The sequence below is a fragment of the Callithrix jacchus genome, chromosome 1, assembly GCF_049354715.1.
Source record: "Callithrix jacchus isolate 240 chromosome 1, calJac240_pri, whole genome shotgun sequence".
In the NCBI taxonomy this organism is placed as follows: domain Eukaryota; kingdom Metazoa; phylum Chordata; class Mammalia; order Primates; family Cebidae; genus Callithrix; species Callithrix jacchus.
Window position 1 is genome coordinate 193,867,499 of NC_133502.1, and position 23,047 is coordinate 193,890,545.

Consider the following 23,047-nt stretch of genomic DNA (forward strand, 5'->3'; position numbering starts at 1 on the left):
TGGGGGACCTTGGTTTTGGGATCCCTTCCACCAGCTGAAGCCCTGACTTTGTGGGTATGAAGCCCAGTCCCAACCCCTGGGCTTCCCAACCTTTCCCCAGGCAGACTCCTTGGCCTCAGCTCTCTGTACTGGACTTAGCTCCAAGTTTGTCTCCCTCCTGGCTGAGGGCTTGGTTCATACCCCTTCCACCTCCACCTGCCACATGATGGCCTATTCCCATGGGTGAACCCTTGTAGGTGCCAGGCAGCTCCAGCCCCTCTGCCTACCTATGCACCCTCACTCCCTTGGGCCTCCTCCACCTCCACCCAGAGAGGGTGCTCTCTGGGCTCCAAGCTCTGTGAAAGTGAGGGCAGAGGGAAAGCATTGAGCCACCATCTGGCTGTGAAGACGAATTTCAGATACGTGAGCCAGTTCACTAGAGAACAATCAAGACAGCAGATACTTAGGAAGGAGATTCTGCTGGGAGCCTCAGAGGAGCAGGGATGAGGTGAGGAGGACATGGATAGTTGAGTAGGTACAGTGGGGGGCCCAGGGCCTGGTCCCAGCTCTTGTATCTGGGGTTACTTCCCTTGCTTCCCTAAGAATGCTCTCTCCGCGACACAGTGGACACAGATAAAGCTGCCTTTCTGGCGCTGGTCCTGGAGAGTTGGAGGCTGCAGCCCTGGACAGCAGGTACTGCTGGGAGCTGGGGGAGGGGACTGAGAGCTCTCCCAGGTGGCTTGGGAAGGACTAGGAGAAAATGTGCAGGCAAGGCTGCAGACAGAAGAGGAGGCCTGCGGGCAAAGCAGAATGGGGAAGGGGTTGGGTTCAGGCAGCCCTGGGCCAGTCACCCCCATGCGCCCACAAGCACAGCATGAGGGCCTCCCCCACATTCTGGGGAGTTCAAGGCAGCACTTTGGGCCATGGCTGGGCAGTGTCTGCGGGGAGGCATTTCTAATGTCGTCTGTGTGCCCTTGAAGCCTGAGCTCAGCCAGGAGCACAAGGGTGAGTCTCCCGGCCGCTGCTGCCTTGCTTTCTCCTGACCGAGAAAGGAACCAAAGACCAAAAGCCAGTGAAGAGTTGGGGACTCTGAGAAGTGTGACTTTCCAAGGCTTGGGCCCCTTAGCAGCCTTGCAGCCCAGGGGCACTTGACCCATGTGTTAAGCTGAATCCCTGCTGTCTTAGGTGGTGACTTGGTGGCTGGCTCATGGGCTGCTTTGTCATCCCTTGTCCCAGCAGTGTGGCAAACACTTGGCCAACTGTGGGAGGGACTGGACGACAGAATCCCATGACTGCTTCAATACTGACCCCCTGAGGGCACTGAGAAGGCTCTGAAGTTGTCCCCAAGAGCAATTTCATGTATGCCAGGAGCTGCAGCTGCATGGGACTGGGGCTGTGTGTGCTGTCCTGCGGGTTCAGGGGAAACCAGCCCTCCAGGCTGCTAAGCAACCAGCAGCAGGGCTGGGGCCAAGGTCCTGCGTTCTGCCACCGGCCACCCTTGGGTGGGTGAGGCTATAGAGGTCTGGACTGGAGCTCATGATTGGGAGCCACAGGTCTAGAGCAAAGGGAGGCAGGTAAGTGGGCCTTTTAGGGAGCTCCCAAAAGCCCATCAGATGTGGTGGTCCTGAAGCAGGGTCTTGGTATCTGTCCAGGCAGCCATCAGGGGTCAGTCCCTTTCACTATGAACGGTGAAGCTTGCCCACCACCCCCTTGGCTTCACTTCCCCACCCCATCAGCTTCACTCTCCCCACCCTCTTGGCCTCACTCTCTACCCCCTCAGCCTCGCCCCCACTCTCCGCCTAGTGCAGCCACCATGGCCATTCCCAGTTCTCTACCGGGACCCCAGGGCTTAGCACTGCCAGGCCCTGCTGCTGGTGGATCTCTCCAGGTCTTCTGTTGAGGCATTTTAATCTTTTTTTTTCTTTAAAATTCTCATGACAGATTACATAAAAGCATTTTTAAATCATATTCACTGTACTAAAAAATTAGGATTTAGAAGAAAACCTAAAGTGGGAAAAAGCACACCCTGTAATCCTGCCCCTTGGGAAGCACCAGCAGTGAACCTGCAGTGGACTCGCTTCTGGGCGGCAGCCAAGCTCCCATGCAGGACAAGTGCCAGGCAGGCTTCGAAGATGGATTGGGCTGACGGGAGTAGGGGCAGAAGAAAGGCTCAGTGCTTTGTTCTTTTTTTGAGACAGGGTCTCACTCTGTCACCTGGGCTGGGGCGCAGTGGTGCAATCCTGGCTCACTGCAGCCTCAAGCTCCTCAAACTTGTGATCCTCCTGCCTTGGCCTCCTAAGTAGCTGGGACTATAGGCTTGTGCCATCACACTGGGCCAAGTTTTTGATTATTTAGAGAGATAGGGGTCTCCCTATGTTGCCCAGGCTGGTCTCAAACTCCTGAGCTCAAGAGATCCTCCCACCTCAGCCTCCCAAAGTGCTGGGATTACAGGTGTGCGCCACCACACCTGGCTTTGGGAGGTGTCAGGAGGGTATAAATAGTGGCCCATGAGAGCATGATGCCAGAGGGTTTCCATCCTCAGGATGGGACCACCTGGGGCACATCAGGATCCTAGATAAAATGAGGGGTCCCCAGTGCTCCTGTGGCTCCCCAATGTAATGTGAGGTCCCAGGGGCTTAATCCCTTTCCTGTCACCTTCTTGCTGCTGGTGGGGGTAGGCTCAGAGCCCCTCAGGGAGGAAAATCAGGCTGCTGGCTAGACCAGAGGGGTGCAGGCTGCCAGGGCTCTCTCTGGAATTTGCTAGTGTCGCAAGATTTGCAGATGATCCCCAATATCAAAGCAGCTTCCAAACACATCTGGGACATTCAAGGGGACAAGACACTCAGAGGTCAGGAAGAAGGCAGGAGTCGGGTGACAGAATTCAGAACTCGTGGTTTATTGACACTTCTGCACGGTGGGCCCTTGGGAGACTGCCTTTTTGGCATCTTGGGACTTGTCCCTAAGAACGGGGAGGACAAGTCATCCTGTCCTGGAGCAAGACTCCCCTTGCACAGGAACACAACTCCCACGCAGAAGCCCACTAAGACGCATGCAGATAAATGCTTGGCAAGGCCTTCATGGCACATGAATGGCAGAGTTATGGAGCCTTCGCAGAACACTCAGGACTCCAGGGGCTGCCTGCCCTCTTTGAGCTACAGACGCAGAATCGAACCAAAAACACCACTTTCTTTAACACAGCCCACCTCACTTCCATTTAGCTTGGGGCGGGGCTAGGCCTAGGAAGGGCTACAGCTGTCCTCCCAGCCCCAGGAACACGGCTGAGGAGGCCTGGTGTTCACACTGGGCTCACCAAGGCAGGGGAGGGGAGAGGGCTTGCATGCTGGCCCTGCCACCAGCACCCTGGCCCTCTCCCCTGGAAACACACATTTCCTATCCTGGGTTCTGAGGCTGGAGCTGCCTCTGCGATTCTGAGGGACCGCCCTCCGCCCCTGCAGGCCTGGGCTCAGAGTCAGTCACACCTGTAAGGCAGGCCCTGCTTCCCGGCTTTTGTGTTCCATATACGGTGCTGGCATCTGGAGCTCCATTCTTCTCCAGCCCACTTAATTTTAAGAATAGACACTAATAACACTTAACCACCCCACCCCAGTGGCAGTGGGAGGGGCCCCTGAGCACTGGCAGCATCTCCCCAGGACATGCTGGCTCACCTGCACCCACAGCATTCCAGGAGGTTGCAGCCTCTGCAGAATCAGTACAACCCCGGGCCTTACAAAAGGGACACTCAGAGGTGCACTCCCTGTCCAGCTCATACAAGGTACAAGTGGAGAGCTGAGGCTGGAGAGAGGATTACAATTTACAGACCAGCGTCCCTGGCTAGGGGCCCTCGTGGGACTGTGGCTGGCAGAGGTCGCCCAGGAGGCTGCAGGCTGACACCTGGTGGCTCTCGGTGCAGTACCGGTCAAGATGGAAGAGTGTTCCTCTGCGCCGAGCCACTGTGCAGAGGTGGATGAGGGCTCCCTTGGTCCCAAGACAAGGATGGAGCAGCTTCCAGTGCTGGCACCAGACCTCTGCCAGGCGTGGGGCACGGCCATCCTCTGGGGTCCTGGCTCAGGGTTGGGAAGCGATGGCTTCCCGTACACTGAGGCTGCGAGATCTTCTGGTGGATCCTCAAGCCAGGGTATGAATCAGACCACCAGGTGCTATGAGCCAAACCTCCACAGGGTGAAACTCCACTCTTGGCAGCCAGGAACAGAATTATTAGCAAAGAAAAGAGAAAAGTAGATACCAATCATTCTTTCCCTTTGTCAAAGTTATGCCCATGGTGGGGTGGGCTGGTGGTGAGGGTGGACCTGTGGACCTGTGTCCCTGTGTCTGGCCGGGCTGAGAGGGCACCAGGGGTTCTGGTTGCTGACCCTCAGAAGGAGGCAGCAGGCCTTCAAGTTAAGCAAGCAATACCCAGTCATTTTTGGTGGCCAACCATTCTCTGAATGTCTGAATGACAATGACTATGTTGAAGATTTTTTTTTTTTTAATCAAGAGACCTTAAGTAACACATTGACTGCAGGGTTCAATCTAATCTGTGCTGTGAGAATGAGGGGTAAGGCTGGGTGTGCAGGTGGGGCCCCAGCAAGGCTGGCTCCCTGCTCCCTGTGGGACAGAGGGCTCCCCTCAGGAAGGCAGCTCTAGCATGCCTCCTCGGCCAGCTGAGACGAGGCTGAGACACTTGGGGTGCAGCTGTGCAGACCTCCCTGGGGTCCCCACTGCCTGCAGGTGAACTCTGAATGCCTCTATGGAGACCACACAGCCCAGCTTCTTCCCTCTCTCCTCTCTTCCCCCTGCCCTGCTTGGAACAGCCCTGCCTACCTTTAGCTCAGCCCCTCCTGCAGCTCGGCTAGGCCCTGCAGGAAGCCTCCGAGTCCTTCCCCAGTCCCCTGACCTCTTCCCTCTGTCTGATGCCCTCCCCCAGCCTCGCCAGACACCCTCAGTGAGCTCTCTGAGGCACCCAGAGCTGTCGTTTGTGGGCCCCCTCTCAGGGTGCGCTAGGATATGTGGAGCCCTCACACCTGCTCAGGGCACAGGGCAGAGCAAAGCAGGTGTGATGCCAGTCACCGCAGCAAGGCAAAGGGCTATGGCCTGTGCTGTGGACTCCTAGCAGCATCCCCGCTGCCTCCAGACTAAGCCAGAGCCCAACAGGCTGCCTCTGTGCTTGCTTGAGCCTCTTAATTAAGCATCTTTTCCAATGAGGCCAATTTGATTACAAATTCACAAGACATTTGGGAATGTTCCAATCACACAGCAGCAAGGACCAGCCAGGCCAGAGAGGGTGGGAATGCAGGCAGGCGGGCCAAGGTCACCCGGGATGCCCAGAGCCCTGCTGTTGGGCCCAGGCACTGTCACATGGCAGCCGTAGGTCCTGCCAGTCATCTGGTGGGGGGAACCTTGGGAGTGCTCAGCATCACCAAGAGGCGGAAAACTCTTCCAGAATGATCTCACCAAAATCATCCCTCCCTAACAAAACAAATCCTGCTTTTCTAAAAACCTCAATGGGCCTCTCCGAGCCCACTGCATTCCTAGTTTCTTCAAAGCTGTGTAAGGCACTTGAATGGCTTATTAACACCACCTGGAAAAGTTCCTGTTTCAATCCTGATTTAGAAAATAAACTCAATAATACTGCAAAAAAAGGTTTCTTGAAAAATACCTTTAAAAAAGTAAATACTTAAGTCTTCTAAGGAATAAAATAAATGCGAAGCTCTGCTTAAATTATATGTCACAACAGATCATCTTGGCACTGATAAAACAAAGAGAAAACCTGGAATACTGCTTCTGAATTAGACTTCCCTGGAAAAAAACAAACACACCAACAAAAGACACATGTGCATCGCCAGTTCTGAGTTCAGGCAAGAGAGCAGCACATCACGGCTGCCCTGGGGTGGGGACAGGGGTGGCTGCTACAGAACAGATCCCTGGCCCTGCTGTGCTCTCTCCTCTTTGGGACACCAGCATGGCCAACCAGGACCCATTGGGCATAGCTGTAGATATGAACCCATCCAGCCCCAGCCGTAGAGAGGAACCATGGGAAACCTGGGCTGGCCACCCCGCTGCTGGGCCTGACCCAGGGGTTGCTTCAAGAGTTTGGCTCCTGGGTCCACCCCAGGGTCCCACATGCATGACTGTGCTGCTCCATGCACACTGTGTCTTTGGTTTGGCTGCCGCTGGGCACCTATGACCTCTGGTCCCACCTTGGCCCCATGGGAGCTGGGAACAAAAGCCAGTCCATCTTCTCTTTGGTGAGGTCTCCTAGGCTGCCTTCTATCATCTGCCTGCCACCCAGTGCAGTTCCACAGCCACCAGGATGGGCTGCAGGGGGCACCCTGAGTGGCTCTGGAGTGCTGGGGAAAGCACTGTGGGGCAGGCGCCCTGTCCACTGCCTGCTGCCTGTTGGGTCCTGAGGCCTCTGAGTGGGAGAAGGACAAGGGCAGGAGGAAGGGGAGGGTGGGGGTCTGGACCACCTAGCTTCTTGGTAGAGCCTGGGTCTCAGGTTCTGGGAGGCTGGAGGGCAAGTCCTGGCTCCTCCCATCTGCCTGGGAGTCCCCTGCTCCCTGGTTCCCACCCTCCAGCAGCTCCTGGGGGTCCCTGAGGAAGACCACCATGACCGTGATATTGTCGTGGGAGCCCCGCTCCCGGGCTGCAGCCACCAGCTCCTCAGAGACATGGAGCCCACTGCCCTGCTGCCTGGCCAGGTGGCTCTGGACGAGGCCAACAACTTCCTGGTGGGGGATGACGTCGAAGAAGCCATCGCAGGCAAGCAGCAGGTAGTCCTCAGAGCCTGTCAGCACCCGGGAAGCTGCATCGGCCTCCCCAGACACGTAGGGCTTCTGGAAGACATCCCCTAGACAGGCAGAGAAGAACCCGGGTCAGAGGACTCCAGTGTCTGCGGCTTCCTTCCCACTTGCCCAGGCCCTCACCTCACATCTTGCAGAGACAGAGACCAGCCTGCTCTCACAGGGTCTGTTGCTCCCTTCTGCAAACTGCCTAGTGCTTCCCACTTGCATGAGAATGGAAGCCCCTCGCCTTGACCTATGAGCTCTCCCTTTGTCTGTCCTAGCCACCCCATCCTGGCCTTGCTTTCTGGAGTGTCCATAGACACAAGGGAAGACACAGCCTGCGGAGGAGTTGTCAAGAAGGTGCTACATCTGCCAGGAAGGACAGAACGTTTCAGAGGGGTCAGAGAGATAGATGCCAAATCCCTCGCAGTCAGCTGGGCAGGGAGAGGTTTTCTAAGTCAGGAAAAAGCAGGTGAGGTCATGGGACCCCCAGCCTGAGACCTGGCAGGGACAGCATGCTGAGACAATGAGATGCAAGCTGTACAACTTTTTTTAAAAAATTTAAGACAGAGGCTGGCTCTGTTGCCTAGGCTGGACTGCAGTACCATGATTTCGGCTCACTGTAACCTCTGCCTCCCGGGTTCAAGCGATTCTCTTCCCTCAGCCACCCGAGTAACTGGGATTACAGGTGTGTGCCACCACACCCGGCTAATTTTGTATTTTTAGTAGGGATGGGGCTTCACCATGTTGGCCAGGATGGTCTCAAACTCCTGACCTCAGGTGATCTGCCCAGCTTGGCCTCCCAAAGTTCTGGGATACAGGCATGAGCCACCACACCCAGCTATACCCACTATTTTATTTATTTTTTTTTGAGATGGAATCTTGCCCTATCAGCAGGCTGGAGTGCAGTGATGCGATCTTGGCTCACTGCAACCTCTGCCTCCTAGGTTGAATCGATTCTCCTGCCGCAGCCTCCTGAGTAGCTGGGATTATAGGTGTGCACCACTACGCCCAGCTAATTTTTAAATTTTTAGTAGAGATGGCATTTTACCAAGTTAGCTAAGATGGTCTCGATCTCTTGACCTTGTGATCTGCCCACCTCAGCCTCCCAAAGTGCTGGGATTAGAGGGGGCGTGAGCCACAGCGTCTGTCCTTACTTTTAAAATTTTTTATTATTTTTTATCCTTACCCCTTGTCCTTACTTTAAAAAAAAAATGTTATTTTTTGAGATGAATTTTCACTCTTGTTGCCCAGGGTGGAGTTCAGTGGCGAAATCTTGGCTCACTGCAACCTCTGCCTCCTGGGTTCAAGTGATTATCCTGCCTTAGCCTCCTGAGTAGCTGAGATTATAGGCATCCGCCACCATGCCAGGCTAATTTTTTAATATATCTTTTAGTAGAGATGGGGTTTAATGTTGGCCAGGCTGGTCTTGAACTCCCGACCTCAGGTGACCCACCCATCTTGGCCTCTCAAAGTGCTGGGATTACAGGTGTGAGCCACCGTGTCTGGAGAACCCACTACTTTTTTTTTCCCCGAAAGAGAAAAAAGGATCATTGGCATGAAGCGGGGAGGAGGATAAACCTCATTTTCAGAATACTGAAAGTGCTACTTCCAGCACATAGGGTAGAGAGCCACAGGTTTCCACTAGATTTGGAGAGAGCTGTTTTAGATGAGGTAATAGCATACAGTATAACTTACATTGCAATCACTTGTGCTGCAGTCTCTGAATCTGCCCTATTCCCTTCACAATACGAAGATATCACCGCAGCGCATGACAAATCCCCCTTGGCCCATTGCACTGCCGCCCTAAACCCTGGTGAGCCTCGGGCACACTCCGGAGGCCTGGGCTTCTGAGCGACCTTCCCCCACTTGGGTTGGCCTCCTTGGCTCTCACCAATGGCTCTGGAGACGGCCAGGGTCCCGTTGACTCTCCAGCAGTCCATGTGAGACACAAAGCCACCCAGTGCTTCAATTCGCGCCTTCTCATCCTGCAAGGACACAGCCAGAGTCGGGGGCCTGGGCCAGGGGATGGGGCGTGGGGCCCCCTGCTGCCGCCTGAACAGAAGCTGAGCTGCTTCTAAGACAGCATTCAAAGCTGCAGCATTTGAACAAAGTCAGGAGGCTCAGAGATGCACCCAAACTAGGATGATTAAAAACAGTGAGAAATGATAAACAACTCGCATTTCCGTTAGTTACAGGAATGGTAAAGTGAACAAATCATCTGAGGTCACCGAGCGCTGCCTGCACCCTAGGCAACTTTCTGGGGTTAGGAAGGCACTCTGCTTCCCTGTCTCTAGCTCGGGGACACTGTCCCTTCCCTGAAAGTTGCTGGCCAAGATGGAGCATGTGACATGAGTGGTGGCATGTGACACAGCAGGGTCAAGGAAACCTGAGCCAGGCCCTGACTGCAGCCTGTGCCTGCCCAGTTATTTTCTTTCCTTTTTTTTTTTTTTTTTGAGATAGTCTTGCTCTGTTGCCCAGGCTGGAGTGCAGTGGCACAATCTCAGCTCACTGCAACCTCCACCTCCCGGGTTCAAGCAATTCTCTTATCTCAGCCTCCCAAGTAGCTGGGACTACAGGTGCATGCCACTGCACCGGCAAATGTTTTTGCATTTTCAGTAGAGACGGGGTTTCACCATGTTGGTCAGACTGGTCTTGAACTTCTGACCTCATGATCCGCCCCCCTTGGCCTCTCAAAGTGCTAGGATTACAGATGTGAGCCACTGTGCCTGGCCTAGCTCTTGTCCTCCTTGACCCAAGCTCAGCCTAGGCACAGTCTCCACTCACCAGGGGACCACAGCACCCCAGGCCTAGGGTTCCTCTAAGGACAGGACAGAGGCTTGGTCCAGCCACAAGTCCTCTAGAAACCTCTTTGTTCTGCCACGCATGGTGGCCCATGCCTGTAGTCTCAGCTACTCAGGAGGCTGAGGTGGGAGGATCGCTCGAACCCAGAGTTCTGGGCTGCAGTGCGCTATGCCAATGAAGTGTTTGCACTAAGTTCAGCATCAATATGGTGGCCTCCCGGGAGCAGGGGACCACCAGGTTGCCTAAGGAGGGGTGAACCAGTCCAGGTTTCTGATCAATAGTGGGATAGTGCCCGTGAATAGCCACTGCACTCCAGCCTGGGCAACATAGCAAGACCCTGTCTCTTAAAAAAAAACAACAACTCAAAAACCTCTTTGTTCCTATCAGCCTCTGCTGGAAGGAGAGGCTGCCCCAGTGGCAGTCTGCTGCCTGAAGGCTGCACAGCAGCATCCCTGATGGAGTGACAGAGGAACCCTGGGATTGAGGCACCTCCCAAGTCTATTGGGGAAAGAGGGAGTCCTTTACCTATTTCCCTATCAGGTAAACCTCCTGACCCCACACAGCACCAGCTCTTCTGGTCCCCGGCATGGTACCAGCTGGGCATGAGAACTGATGCCCCAGGTGATGGTGTCCCCTAGATAAGACTGGGGTATCAGCCAGACTGGGGTATCAGCCAATCCCCTCCCCAGAGATGCACACGCACTGCAGGAGGCCTGGGGGACAGAGCCCTCTCCAGACACCCCACCAAGGACCAGGACCCTCTGCCCTTGCGGAGGGCATCACGGTGGGAATGACGCAGGTGTGCAGGAGTCTTGGTCTTACTGGACGCCGCAGCCATGGGCCTGTGTGGCGAATGGACAGGTGCCTGGTGGGCTGGGTGCTCCTGCCCCAGCTGAGCTGAGGAATCAAGCCAAGGAGGAGGCAGGAACAGGGATCTCGAAGGCTCTCTCTGGGTCTGAGATCCACCACCCCGGGGTCTGAGCAGGGCAAGAGAAAGGCAAGGAGGATCAGGAAGGAGGGAATATAGGAGAGAGCCAAGAGGAGGGAAGGAGAAAAGGCATGGGGAGAGGCAGGTGGATGAACACACAGTACAGATGCATATTCACACATACATGTGCCCACACACATGCGTGAAGATGCCTGCAGAAGGCGAGGAGCTGCAGAGGAAGCAGCGCCTTCTCTCCTGTGCCTCAGAGGCGTTCCCTGGGGAGGGGCTGTGAACGTGGGAGGCTCCAGGGAGAATAGGGAGCCTTTCTCTGTTTTTGTATCCCACACAGTCCAGCCCACTCCAGCCCCTCAATGTCCTAGAGGCAGGCACGTTGGAGGGCGATGGAGGAGGAACTGCAAGCTGCTCCCCATGCCCTCTGGAGGTGGGCTCTCCCCCACAGGGGACCATGCAGGCTTTCTAAGCTTAGAATCTTTTTTTCCTGAAGCTCCTCCCCACCACCAGGGATGGCTGTGGGGACAGGGCAGAACCAAAGGGCAGGAGGGCATGGGACTACGCTGCTCCCCTGAAGCCTGCAAACCCTTTCCCACTATGCCCCAACTCCGGTGCTGCTGGATGGGCTGCACTAATCCTGGCTGCACAGACTCCCTGTAATCCTGGCCCTGCACCTGGGTCCTCCTACCCTCCAATGGCTCCCACCTGTCACGTTCTGGTCAGGCTCAGCCTTGTCTGGACCAACACGTCCTCAGGCTAAGGTGCCCCTGCATACTCCTCAAAGCTGCTCTGGGCAGCAGCTAGAACCCCGTTGAAGCTCGAAGCTCACCTCCTGACTCCCCAGTACCCGATCCCTCAGCAGCCAGCTCTTCCCTCTGCTCCTCACACCTCATTCTTCCCACCTGCCTGAAACAGCTTCACAGGTCAAAGCCAGAGCTGATGGCCCATGGGTTCTTGTGAATAGCCATTTCCTGCCTCCTAGGAGCACAGTGCTCCACCCAGCTGAGCCACAGCAGCTCATCTACAGCACCACCAACCTCCTGGACGCCCAAGGCTCTCTGTGATGTCTCTGCTCGCAGAGCCAGGACTCCTCCCTTTCTTTCCCAGGCTGCCCACCAGGCATGCCAGCATGACCTGTGACCACTCTCACTGCCCTCCTGGACTCACTTTTGTGATCCAGCCCTCAACTCGTCCTCCAGTGGCCTGATCACTTTGGAAGATTTTAACGAGTTCTTACAAAATTCTGCCCAGCCTGGGGCAGCCCAGCTCCTCTAGCTGTAGGAACAGCAGGTGGGTGGTCTTCTCCCCTTCCCCTTGAATCTCCTACCCACTGATTCTGGCTTTTTTTTTTTTTTTTTTTCCCGGAGACAGGGTCTTGCTCTGTTGCCAAGGCTGGGGTGTAGTATCATGAACACAGCTCACTGCAGCCTCGACCTCTAGGGCTCAAGCCATCCTCCTGCCTTCTGAGCCTTAAGAGGTGGGAGGATCGCTTGGAGCACGCCTTCATACGCGGCCCTGATTCTGGCATAACCTGTCCTTTCCTACGGTCTCTGCCCTGGCCTGCAGGAGTCGCACCTGCCTGAGATGCAACTCCAATCCATTCATTTCTCTGCTACATCCTGCCTAGCTCCTTGCCCTCCTCCTGCTTCCCCATTAGACTTGGAGGCAGGAAGTGGGTCCTGTTTTATTTCACTGCCTCAACAAAGTATCCTGTGCAGAGTGGGCACTCAGTGTTTACAGGCTGAACTGAGCCCAGAGACAGGAGGCTGCTTAGACAGCTGCAGAACAAGGCAGAGCACCACACACTCCCCACATACTCCTCGAAGCTGCTCTGTGCTGCAGCTGGACCCCCCACTGAAGCTTGCCAGGTTGAGGCAAGTTTCCTGCCCTCATAACTGACATGATGCTTGTTTTTGTGGGAGAACCTTGGCCTAGATCTGTGATTAATTCTCTAGGGTGGTGGGATCAGGATCACAGCAGGAGGAGCCAAGCCTGGAGAGTGTGGCAGCAGAGAAGGGGAGGTGGGGGGCACTGGATCTGAACTCCTTGGCCCATGCAGGCTACAGCCAAGAACACAGACACCTGTGTGTGCTTATCCTGTGCGGGCTCTGATATCTGCACTCCCCATGCACTGGGCCACTCAATCCTTAGCCCGAACTTCAGGGACTCCTGTGTGATAGACTTGGAAGTGGTGGAGCCAGGACCAGGCAAGGCCATCTGTCAATGCTCTTTGCCACAGTGCCACATTGCAGGGCTCAGGCAGTGTTTGAAAAAAGTCCCTGCTGGGCTTCAAGGGGGTACTGAACGCTGAGCCAAAAGGGGTGCAGGCAGCAGGTGGGAGTGGGCCCAGCATGAATCCTGACTTGGCCATATTTTACTTGACTGCATATCCTGGGGAGGAAGAAGGTACCAAATGCCCCATGGTGGTGGAGGCAGGGGAGTGGCAGAGACTATCTGTGACTTTGGCGGTGTACTCTGGGAAAGTGACTGAGCCTCAGTTTTCTCCTCTGTACAATGGAGAGAGAACGTGCCGGACGCCCAGCCAAGACAGTGAGCCACAGTGAAAGGCCAAGGAACACGGCCACCCCTGACTGTTACAGTCATCAAGGCCCGGTGGTCTCTGCTGTGCTTTCCAAACCCAGAAGCCACAAAAGGAAAGACTGCTCAACTCAACTACAGAAAAACACAAAGCTTTCATGTGGCAAAAGCCCATAAACAAAAAACAGAAAAGACATGTGGGAAAATATCTGTAAATCATCACAGACAAGGAATCAATCTCCTTAACATATTCAAGGAACCTATACATTGGTGAGAAAAATGGGCAAAGGAAAGGAACAGTGTTTGCAGGAAAGGCTGTGTAAATGATCTTCAACTTTTGAAAAGATGCTTAAACTCACTCTGTAACAGAAAAGCAAACTTAACTATTGCCCTGAGACAGCCTTCTTACCTGACAGGAAGAATCCTGCAGGCTGGTAGACTGTGGGGAAATGGACCTTCTTGGGCAAGAAGTGCCAGTCCAGGCTGGCATGGCCTGAGGTGGGCAGCTTGGCAAATCTACCCAGACTGTACGTGCAACAGTTCCAACCCAGCTATCCTACTTCTGGGGATGTGTCCTACAGATGCAGATACCTTGACTCTGAACAATTAATGCTGCGCAAAATAGGTACAGATGCATTGTTTTTAGCACCGAAAGACTGAAAAGATCTCCATGCCCACCCATGAGGGAGTGCATGATGAACGCCATGTCCGCAGCCCCAAGAAACGACGGGTGCCAGGTGCATGGATAATCTAACATAGCTGGTGGAGAGCAGCATGTGGGAAAAATGGGGTTTGAGGGATAAACATTCATTCCGTGATATCTAAATGCTCGTGATCTGACCTCAGGAGACACACGGATGAGACAGTTTTGTGACATGGGGTCTGAGTAGCACTGTCATCCTCATGTCCAGTTGAGTGACCTGAGTGCCAGGGTCCCAGGCAGCCTCTACGCAGTATAGCCCTGAGCCAGGTTCCCTCCAGCCCCAGGGCAGTGTCACCTCCCTGAAGCCCTCCTTGCCCACACACAGCCTGTGGCCTCCCTACCCGTGTTTATGATGGGTTCTGGTCTGCACTGGGCTGCCTGTTAGTGTAGAGGGCTCTGCTCCCCCCTGGAGCTCTGGGCTGCGTATAGCTGTGACACACAGAACTCTCAAAAAGTGCTCACGTGGGACTCCCCGGCCACTAAAGTCAGGTGGGGAGCCCTCCCCTCTTGAAAGGTACCAGGATTAGTACTTCCTGAGGTTCCCAGGCTGGGGCTCCCCTGTGGGGCTGGGAACATCCTGGGCCTGGGCACAGGGATCCTCTTACCTGCCGTTCTGGTCTGTGTGGCTCCATCAGCTTCACCACCTGTCCCTGCTGCACCAAAATGACCTGGGAGTCCCCGAGCCAGGCGACATGCAGGGTCGGTCCTGCAATGAGTGCACACACACCCGTGGTGCCGCTCTGCAGCCGCTGCAGGGGGAGAGGGCCCGCGAGGGTTGAGAAGAGGTGGGGACAGGGCCCACACTGCAGGCACATGCAGTGCAGGCTGAACAACCTTAGCCAGAAATGGGACTGAACCACTGAGCCATGCAATGGCTCGGGTGAATCTCATACTGAAGTTCACACTGAGGGACAGGAGAGTGTATCCTGAAGCTTCCCGTTCATATGCACCTTTGGAAACTGCAAACTGTCTGCAGTGTCAGAAAGGAGATGAGTGGTTGTCTGGGGAGTGGGCAGGGAAGAGCAGACGATGAAGCTTCCAGTGGTCCTGAACATGCCTGTTACTATGGTGAGGGATCCACAGGTGTATATTCGTATAAGCCAAAATTTGCCAAATTGTGGACTTCAAATATGTGACACTTACTATGTGTCACATGTATCTCAATAAAGATATTTATTTACTTATTTATTTTTTTAGAGAATCATGCTCTGTCGCCCAGGCTGGAGTGTAGCAGTGAGATCTTGGCTCACTGCAACCTCCGCCTCCTGGGTTTAAGTGATTCTCCTGCCTCAGCCTCCCGAGTAGCTGACATTACAGGCGTACACCACCCCATGGGCTAATTTTTTGTATTTTTAGTAGAGATGGTGTTTTGCCAGGTCACCCACGATGGTCTCAAACTCCTGAGCTCAGGCAGTCCATCTGCTTTGGCCTCCCAAAGTGCTAGGATTATAGTTATGCGCTACTGCACCCAGGCTGGATGACAGAGCAATAAATAAATTAATTTATTTAGAGATGAAATCTTGCTCTGTCACCCAGGCTGGAGTGCAATGGAACAGTCTTAGCTCACTGCAACCTCCACCTCCTGGGCTCAAGTGATTCTCATGACTCAGCCTCCCAAGTAGCTGGGATTATAGGTGCCCACCACCATACCTGACTAATTTTTGCTTTGTTTTGTTTCTGAGATGGAGTCTTACTCTGTTGCTCAGGCTGGAATGCAGTGGCACGATGATCTTGGCTCACTGCAACCTCTGCCTCCCAGGTTCAAGCCCTTCTCCTGCCTCAGCTTCCTGAGTAGGTGGGACTATAGGTACCCATTTTGGCCAGGCTGGTCTTGAACTCCTGAACTCAAGTGATCCACCTGCCTCAGCCTCCCGAAGTGCTAGGATTACAGGTGTGAGCCACTATGCCCAGCCTCAATAAAGCTGTTACGCCTGCTTCAGAGAATCCCTTTTCTACTCTGAGAGGCAGCCCTGAGCTCAGAGGTCTTTGTCACTTCCTGGGGGTTGAGGTGAGGGGCCAGGAGTGGAGACCTGCCTGCTTTTCACTGGGCTCCCTGCAGCTGCAGAGACCGCATGGTTTTCTACTGAGATGCAAAGCTTGGCTCCGCTAATTTCCATGAAGGTCTATGTTCAAGCTTGTGATAAAAGTGTACCTTTCCCCTGGTGTATTCTCACTGGGGCATGTCTTTTAAGCAACCTGAGCCTCAGTCTCCCAATGTCTAAAATGGGTACAATATTAGTATTCACCTCGCAGGGCTGCAAGGAGGACCTAGTGAAATTATGCTAGTGAGGTTCAGAGTGGGTAGGTTCACAGAAGAGGGGCCTGATGCATCTGTGTTCTTTCTTCTTTCAGAAACAAATGTCTCATCCCTACCTGTGGCTGTAACTCCTTAGGAAGGAATGTTCCCAGAGGACATCAGCAGCCTGCTGAGAACCTGCCTAGAGGAGGAAGGGGAGGTGGGCAGTAGATTAATCAGGTTTTTTATTTTCTGCCTTTTAATGCTTTGATATCTTGGGGCCTTGCTGGTTCTGGAGGGGCTGATTCTCGAGACAGCAAACACCTGGGGAGGCTGCAGAGAAGGCTCCAGGCCCAGCTTGCCTCTTTCCTATGTGTGCCGACTAACTCAGTGCTTCCCATGCATGGCCCTGTGTGGGGTCGCCCCTCCTCTCAGGAACTTTGAGTAGCAGACTCTTTGTTAAGGTACAGGTCTGTGTCTGTCACCTTGCCGAATTTCATTAAAACAAAATCCCAGGAACGCTTGACCACAGGCTGCCTTCCTCAAGGCCTGCAGACCCTCTGTGGGAGGCAGATCTGTGGAGCCGAGCGGCCCAGCATGCTGGGTCGGGGCAGGCTTTGTGTGGCTTCCATTCAAGTGAGAACCAAATCCCCTTTACCCCACACTAGAAGAAATGGAAGGAGTACTGGCAATGTTCACTGAGGACCTTCCGGCACCACCAGCCCTTTGGCGTTTTTCCCGCTGCAGAGGCAGGGACTCTCACTGGTCTCCAAACTGTACCTGAGGCCCAGCTGCTAGTCCTCACCTCTCGCTTGGCTTTCCTGAGAAACATCTGGTCGGTGTGCCGGAAGGCTTCTTTGAGGGCTCCCGCAGGGTCTGTGGGCAACTCTGGATGGTGGGCAGCGTTGGTGTGCACGTGGACAGCAGCGTACCTCGCAGCATCCACACCTCCGTGACCATCAAACACAGCAAAGTAGGCGCGGTCCACAGGGTCCTGGTGGGGATGCAGTGGGAGTCACAGACCCACTGACCTTTCCTGGGACCCAGGCTGCTCCCACTGGGGAATAGTGGCAGGCACTGATGGGGTAGAGTCTGAGAGAATCAATATGGCTTTTGCCATCCAATAGTCAGCCCAGCTTATGTGTGTATGAGCTGGGAGGTTTGCAAAATGACAGCTCGCAGGAGCCTCAGTTCCACCATCTGTTCTGAGTTGCTACAAGCATAAAATGAGGGGCTGCCCAAGGTGGCTCCTCGTGCTGGAGTCAGGGGAATGTGGTGCCCAGGCCTCCCTTATAATAGATTCACATTGTTGCCCTTCTTAGTCTCTTGCTGGGCAAATTCAAGACCTGGCGACTGCCCTGACGCAAAGATGCTGGGATGATGAACTGGGTCTCCCAGAGTCCCCAGGGAAGAGGGTTCAGAGCTGCCCACACTTCCACCTGGAGACAGAGGCTGATGGGTGTCTCTCTTGCCTCAGCCTTGGTGGGCAGCTCTTCTTGGTACCCAGGGGACCCCCCACCCTCGCCCCAGCCCTCCGAAGCTGTCCCCAGGGCCCGCATAGGAGCACTCACAGACAAGCCGAAGAGCTGGTTGAAGGAAGGGAGGGACACGTGCCGGTCTTCCATCTTGCGGCGAGTGTTCCGGATGGCGTGAATGGAGACCAGCCACTGCCTCTGTGAGGCCTGGGCAGCCGGTGGCACCTGATTCTGCCACTGGCTGGCGACTTCCCAAAGCCGGTTAAAGAAACTCCATGCCAGGCCTTGGGCATCCAGCACTGATGGGCACAATGGAAGGATTGTCAGGGAAGTTCCAACCAAGCCAGCTGAAGCCTTGCTGGCTTCTTGACAGCTCCCACAAGGGCCTGCACAGCCCCCATCACCTCCCGGGGCATTCTGAGCACATCAACTCAATAAAGCACACATGGCAGCCTGTGACCAGAATTAGAAATGTCTAGTTTGGCAACTTGGCCCTTGAAGTCTTCCATCCTGCCATGGGAACCCACCCTAAAGAAATTGTCAGAAACACAAAGACAATTTAAAGACAAAGTACAGAATCACTTATAATTGCCCATTAATTAGAAATGCTATATATCCAGTGACAAAGGAATGATATTTAACTTATGATCTAGTCTCTTGATGAAGAATTAAGCTGCTATTAAATATGATTTTCACAACGAAACATGCTACTCCCATATGACCCCACCATGGCACTGCTGCAGACTTATCCCAGAACAATGAAGGCTGTTCACATAAGAGCTTGAACAATTAAGAAAAACTAGGCTGGGCGCGGTGGCTCACGCCTGTAATCCCAACACTTTGGGAGGCCGAGGCGGGTGGATCACGAGGTCAAGAGATTGAGACCATCCTGGTCAACATGGTGAAACCCCGTCTCTGCTAAAAATACAAAAATTAGCTGGGCATGGTGGCACGTGCCTGTAATCCCAGCTACTCAGGAAGCTGAGGCAGGAGAATTGCCTGAACCCAGAAGGCGGAGGTTGCGGTGAGCCGAGATCGCGCCATTGCACTCCAGCCTGGGTAACAAGAGCGAAACTCCGTCACAAAAAAAAAAAAAAAAAAAAAAAGAAAGAAAAACTAAGGCTGGGTGTGGAGGCTCACACTTGTAATCCCAGCACTTTGGGAGGCTGAGGCGGGCCTATCACCTGAGGTTGGGAGTTCCAGACCAGCCTGACCAACATGGAGAAACCCTGTCTCTACTAAAAATACAAAATTAGCCAGATGTGGTGGTGCATGCCTGTAATCCAGCTACTTGGGAAGCTGAGGCAGGAGAATCATTTGAACCCGGGAGGCAGAGGAGGTTGTGGTGAGCTGAGATTATGCCACTGCACTCCAGCCTGGGCAACAAGAGCTAAATTCCATCTCAAAAAAAGAAAAGAAAAACGATCCCAGGCACTTTGGGAGGCCGAGGTGGGTGGATCATGAGGTCAAGAGACTGAAACCATCCTGGTAAACATGGTGAAACCCCCTCTCTACTAAAAAATACAAAAATTAGCTGGGCATGGTGGCAGCTACTGGGGAGGTAGAGTCAGGAGAATTGCTTGAACCCAGGAGGCGGAGGTTGCAGTGAACCAAGATCGCGCCACTGCACTCTAGCCTGGCGCCTGGCGACAAAGCAAGACTGTATCTCAAAAAAAAAAAAAACCAAAGAAAAAACAAACGATTCCAGGCATAGTGGCTTATGCCTGTAATCCCAGCACTTTGAGAGGCTGAGATGGGAGGATTGCTTGGGGTCAGGAGTTCAAGACAGCCTGGATAACATAAAGGGACCTTGTCTCTTAAAAACAAACAGTCTGGGCAGGGTGGCTCCTGCCTGTAGTCCCAGCACTTTTCAAGGCCAAGGCAGGCAGATCACTTGAGGTCCGGAGTTTGAGACCAGCCTGGCCAACAAAGTGAAACCCCCATCTCTACTGAAAATATAAAAATTAGCCGGGTGTGTTGACATGCGCCTATAGTCCCAGCTACTTGGGAGGCTGAGGTAGGAGAATCACTTGAACCTGGGAGCCAGAGGTTGCAGTGAGTCCAGACTGCACCACTGCACTCCAGCCTCAGCAACAGAGCGAGACTCTGTCTCAAAAACAAAACAAAAACAAAAACAACAAAAAAAGAGAAAGATTAGCTGGGTGTGGTGGTATGATATGTAGTCCCAGCTATTCAGGAGGCTGGGGCAGGAGGTCAAGGTTACAGTGAGCTATATACCACTGCACTCCAGTCTGAGAGACAGAGGAAGACCTTGTCTCTTAAAATAGAAAATTAAAAATGAATTTTTACAGAGTTTACAAGCATGTAAATTGCTTATGTCATGACATTAAGTGAAAAAAGGAGGAAAATTACATATGCAGTTTAACCACAAGTCCATGAAAAACCACCGAAGCCAGAAAAAAAAGGCAGGAACAGCACACAACCAAGGTGTCAGAGCGGGACTGCAGGTGGCAGTTCCATGGGCAGGTTTTTCTAGAAGTACACTTTCTTAATACTTCCCAATTTTCCATTACAAGTGTTAGTCTTGTGTGGCTGTGGCTTCAAAGCATGTCCACAAATTCTCTGACTTCCCCTTTTGCGAGGTGGAGCTCACTTCCTGCTGCTGGGTGTGGGACTTGACTGCTTCTGATGAAGAAAGTGGCAGTGACGATGTGTACTTCAGATGCTATAAACTCGGAGGATCTGTGCCTCCTGCCTATGTGTAGAGCCTTCTTCCTCCTTCCCTCTTACCACTCGATCTGAGCTGTGAGGATGCTCAAGCAGGGCCGTGGAGAGTCCACAAGGGACGGGAGGACCAAGGCCTCCTGCCAATGGCCGTATATCAGAACCACCTTGGAAGCACACCCTCCAGCCTAGCTGGCATCCATGTGATCACAACCCGTTGAGAACCAGCTAAGCTGCTCCCACATTTCAGACCCACAGAAACTGGGAGAATAAACGTCTATTGTTTTAAGCCACTACATTTGTGGCAATGTTACGTAGCAACAAATAATACAAGCTACAATACTCATTTGAAAAGGAAAAACACCAAATCCTACCTAAGCCTGGCTTCTCAAGAAGAGATCAACCAGTAACAGGCCCAAAGGAGACCATGGAGGCTCTGCCTTCAGAGACTCACATCACTTCAATGCACAAACCCTCCTGGAACTCCTGCCAGCTCAGGTGCATGTGCCAAGCACGGTGAGTCAGGGCCAGTCACCTGAGGGCAGGAGTTCAAGGCCAAGCAACTGAAAACAAGGCAGAAGCTAAGTGTCACAGGGCATACCCAAAGGACATGGGGAACTGAGAGAAGGAAAGAGCTCCTGCCCAAAGGAGGAGGCTATGGAAGAAAACGAGAAGGGCTGAGGCCAGAGGGGTCACTGAAGAGGAAACATGAACACAAGGGCTTGTACACACAGAAGGTCACAGAAAGGTCCCTGGGAATCTACACATCAAGGCAGGGGTGGGGTCACCCAGAGCCAGCTGCTGCTGCCACGGGCAAGACAGGGGCCCATTCAAGCATTTGGCAATAACTGGGGACTGGCAAGGCTGTGGGTGCAGGAGGGGCCTGATAACTCATTTGGGCAGGCCCAGCTCAAGGAAGGTGGCTCCATACAAGTTTGGCCAGTGGATCCCCTGCAAACCCGGAAATCCCCCCTTGTCCAGCCAGTACTCGCAGCGCTGCCTCCTCTTCCTCTGAGAGCAGCTGTGCCCAGAAAACTGCCCCTAAATGCCATGAGCTCTTCCTCACTCCCTTTGGAAACTGTGGGCTCCTGGTGCCTATCAGGCCTGAGCTTGGGGGGAGACTCGGCTGCTGCTGCGGCTCATGGTCTCACCCCTGGTGCTGCTGATATTTCTATCGGCTCGCTTAGCCTAGACTCTGCTCAGGCAAAGGCCATGGCTGAGGCAGTGCTGCCCGGCCCACAGACTCCCCATGCCAAGGGCTGCAGCCCCATGACCTCAGGAATCGCTTCTGGATTCTGCTCTGATCATAGTCATCCCAGGGTTCTGCCTGGGACATGCCTTAAAGGCCCTCAGCCCTGAGTCACTGCACTGTGCAGCTCTACCCTGATTCCGGTCTCTGCAGGGCAGGCTCCTACACAAGACAAGAAGATGCTCCAGGGACAAGCCAAGGTGTGTGCAAGGGCCAGGTGCCTGAGAAATATTTGTCTTGCCGACCTTGGGGCAGGGGCAGTTACAAGGGGTTTACAGTCTAGTTGCAGAGATGAAAACTACACTCATATTATTGGTGTATGGTATGCACTGCTCAGGGACCCAAATATGTGACAGGAGGCGGCAAACAGGAGGGTTGGCTTGCAGCCACACAGAGGTTTTAGCCAATTGCTTCCCTTCAGTGGCGATTCTTATAATACAATCCCTGCCCCGATGCAATTTTGTAAGAATGGCTCAAAGTCCAAAGACTTTACTACATTCTACTCCCGTGACAGGGAGGGCATGATCAAGGCCGCTAGGCAGGTCTGCGTGCGAGGCGCTCTGACAGACGGAAGCTCCCAGGCCTGTAGGAGCCCCGGGCGTGGGACTGGGCTGGTGCTGGCGCGGCAGCACTCCTTTACACCGGCAGGTGGCGCTGTCTCCCCCTTGGACTCACAGAGACCCTCCAGCGGCGCCGGGTGGGGCCAGACGGCAGCGGCGGCGCCTCCTTGGTGGGGCCGCAGAGCTGAGGAGCAGCAGCTGCCCCCGGCCGGAAGTCTGCTGGCTCTGCCGAGAACAATGGCCGCCTGTCACTGTGGACAGCTGTCTCCCAGGGGAAGGCGAGGCTGCGCTTCCAGGCAACGCGGGCAGGGAGCCAGGGCAGAAGGCAGGGGACCAAAGCGAGGAGAGCACCGGCACTGACTGACGCTGGCGGCTTAGGGTATTCGCCTCCTCTCTCTTCCCCCACCTTGTTCCTTGCTTTTCCTTCCATGCATGCATGCACTAGTAATGCCGAATTTAGAACAACAGGAAAGGGAAAGGAAATGGCAAAGGAAGAAGGGAAAGGAAATGGCAGACAGGAAATGGCAAGGAAGGGAAATCCACTGCCACTCTGCTGCCTGCTGGCCTGTGGAGGGACAAGTTTTCAGCTGGGTGGGGCGTTGCTACCCCCTTGTGGCACCCCAGCGGCAGCCTGCAACTCTCACTCCCAGTATTTCTGTAACAACATCAACCAACACTTTGGTGAAATATAATAAAATGCAATTACTAGGACAATGAAAGAAAGTCACATAAAATCTCTGCTTTTTAATTAGATCCTCTGTCAAATGGCTCTGTGTCCTCTCCATTTCTGGGTCACATTGTGCTAATGGCTGTCCCAGGAGCAGGCTGACAGACAAGCGTCCACCAGTGCCTAACCATGGGTCTCACAGATACCATAGAGTGTCTCCACCCGATAGAATACTGACTTCAGCTGCTGAGGCAGGGGGCCTGTGTTGAGGGAATCACACTGCTGCCCCTGAGACCTGCCAGCGTGCCACCTGGCTGACCCTGACTTCACCTGCCTGGGCACATGTTAGCTGAGGTACAACACAGAGTGCACCTGAACCTGGTTGCATGACTGTGAGATTGCCTGTGGGAACCTCTGTGAAACGAGAC

At 53.9% G+C, this 23,047-nt stretch overlaps 1 protein-coding gene across 3 annotated transcripts in view; it reads right to left on the reverse strand.

Annotated features, from left to right (window-relative positions):
* Window positions 1–2,851: 2,851 nt before the first annotated feature.
* Window positions 2,852–23,047, reverse strand: part of PPM1F (protein phosphatase, Mg2+/Mn2+ dependent 1F) — a 33,457-nt gene continuing 13,261 nt past the window's right edge. For all 3 annotated transcript variants that reach the window (XM_054245511.2, XM_054245507.2, XM_078335980.1), the window contains 5 exons: window positions 17,555–17,757; window positions 16,789–16,977; window positions 14,353–14,496; window positions 8,656–8,749; window positions 2,852–6,826 (listed from right to left, as the gene is read on the reverse strand). In XM_054245511.2, the coding sequence (XP_054101486.1) occupies window positions 6,447–6,826; window positions 8,656–8,749; window positions 14,353–14,496; window positions 16,789–16,977; window positions 17,555–17,608 (861 nt within the window). In that variant the 5' untranslated portion in view covers window positions 17,609–17,757 and the 3' untranslated portion in view covers window positions 2,852–6,446. The remainder of the gene's footprint in view (window positions 6,827–8,655; window positions 8,750–14,352; window positions 14,497–16,788; window positions 16,978–17,554; window positions 17,758–23,047) is intronic.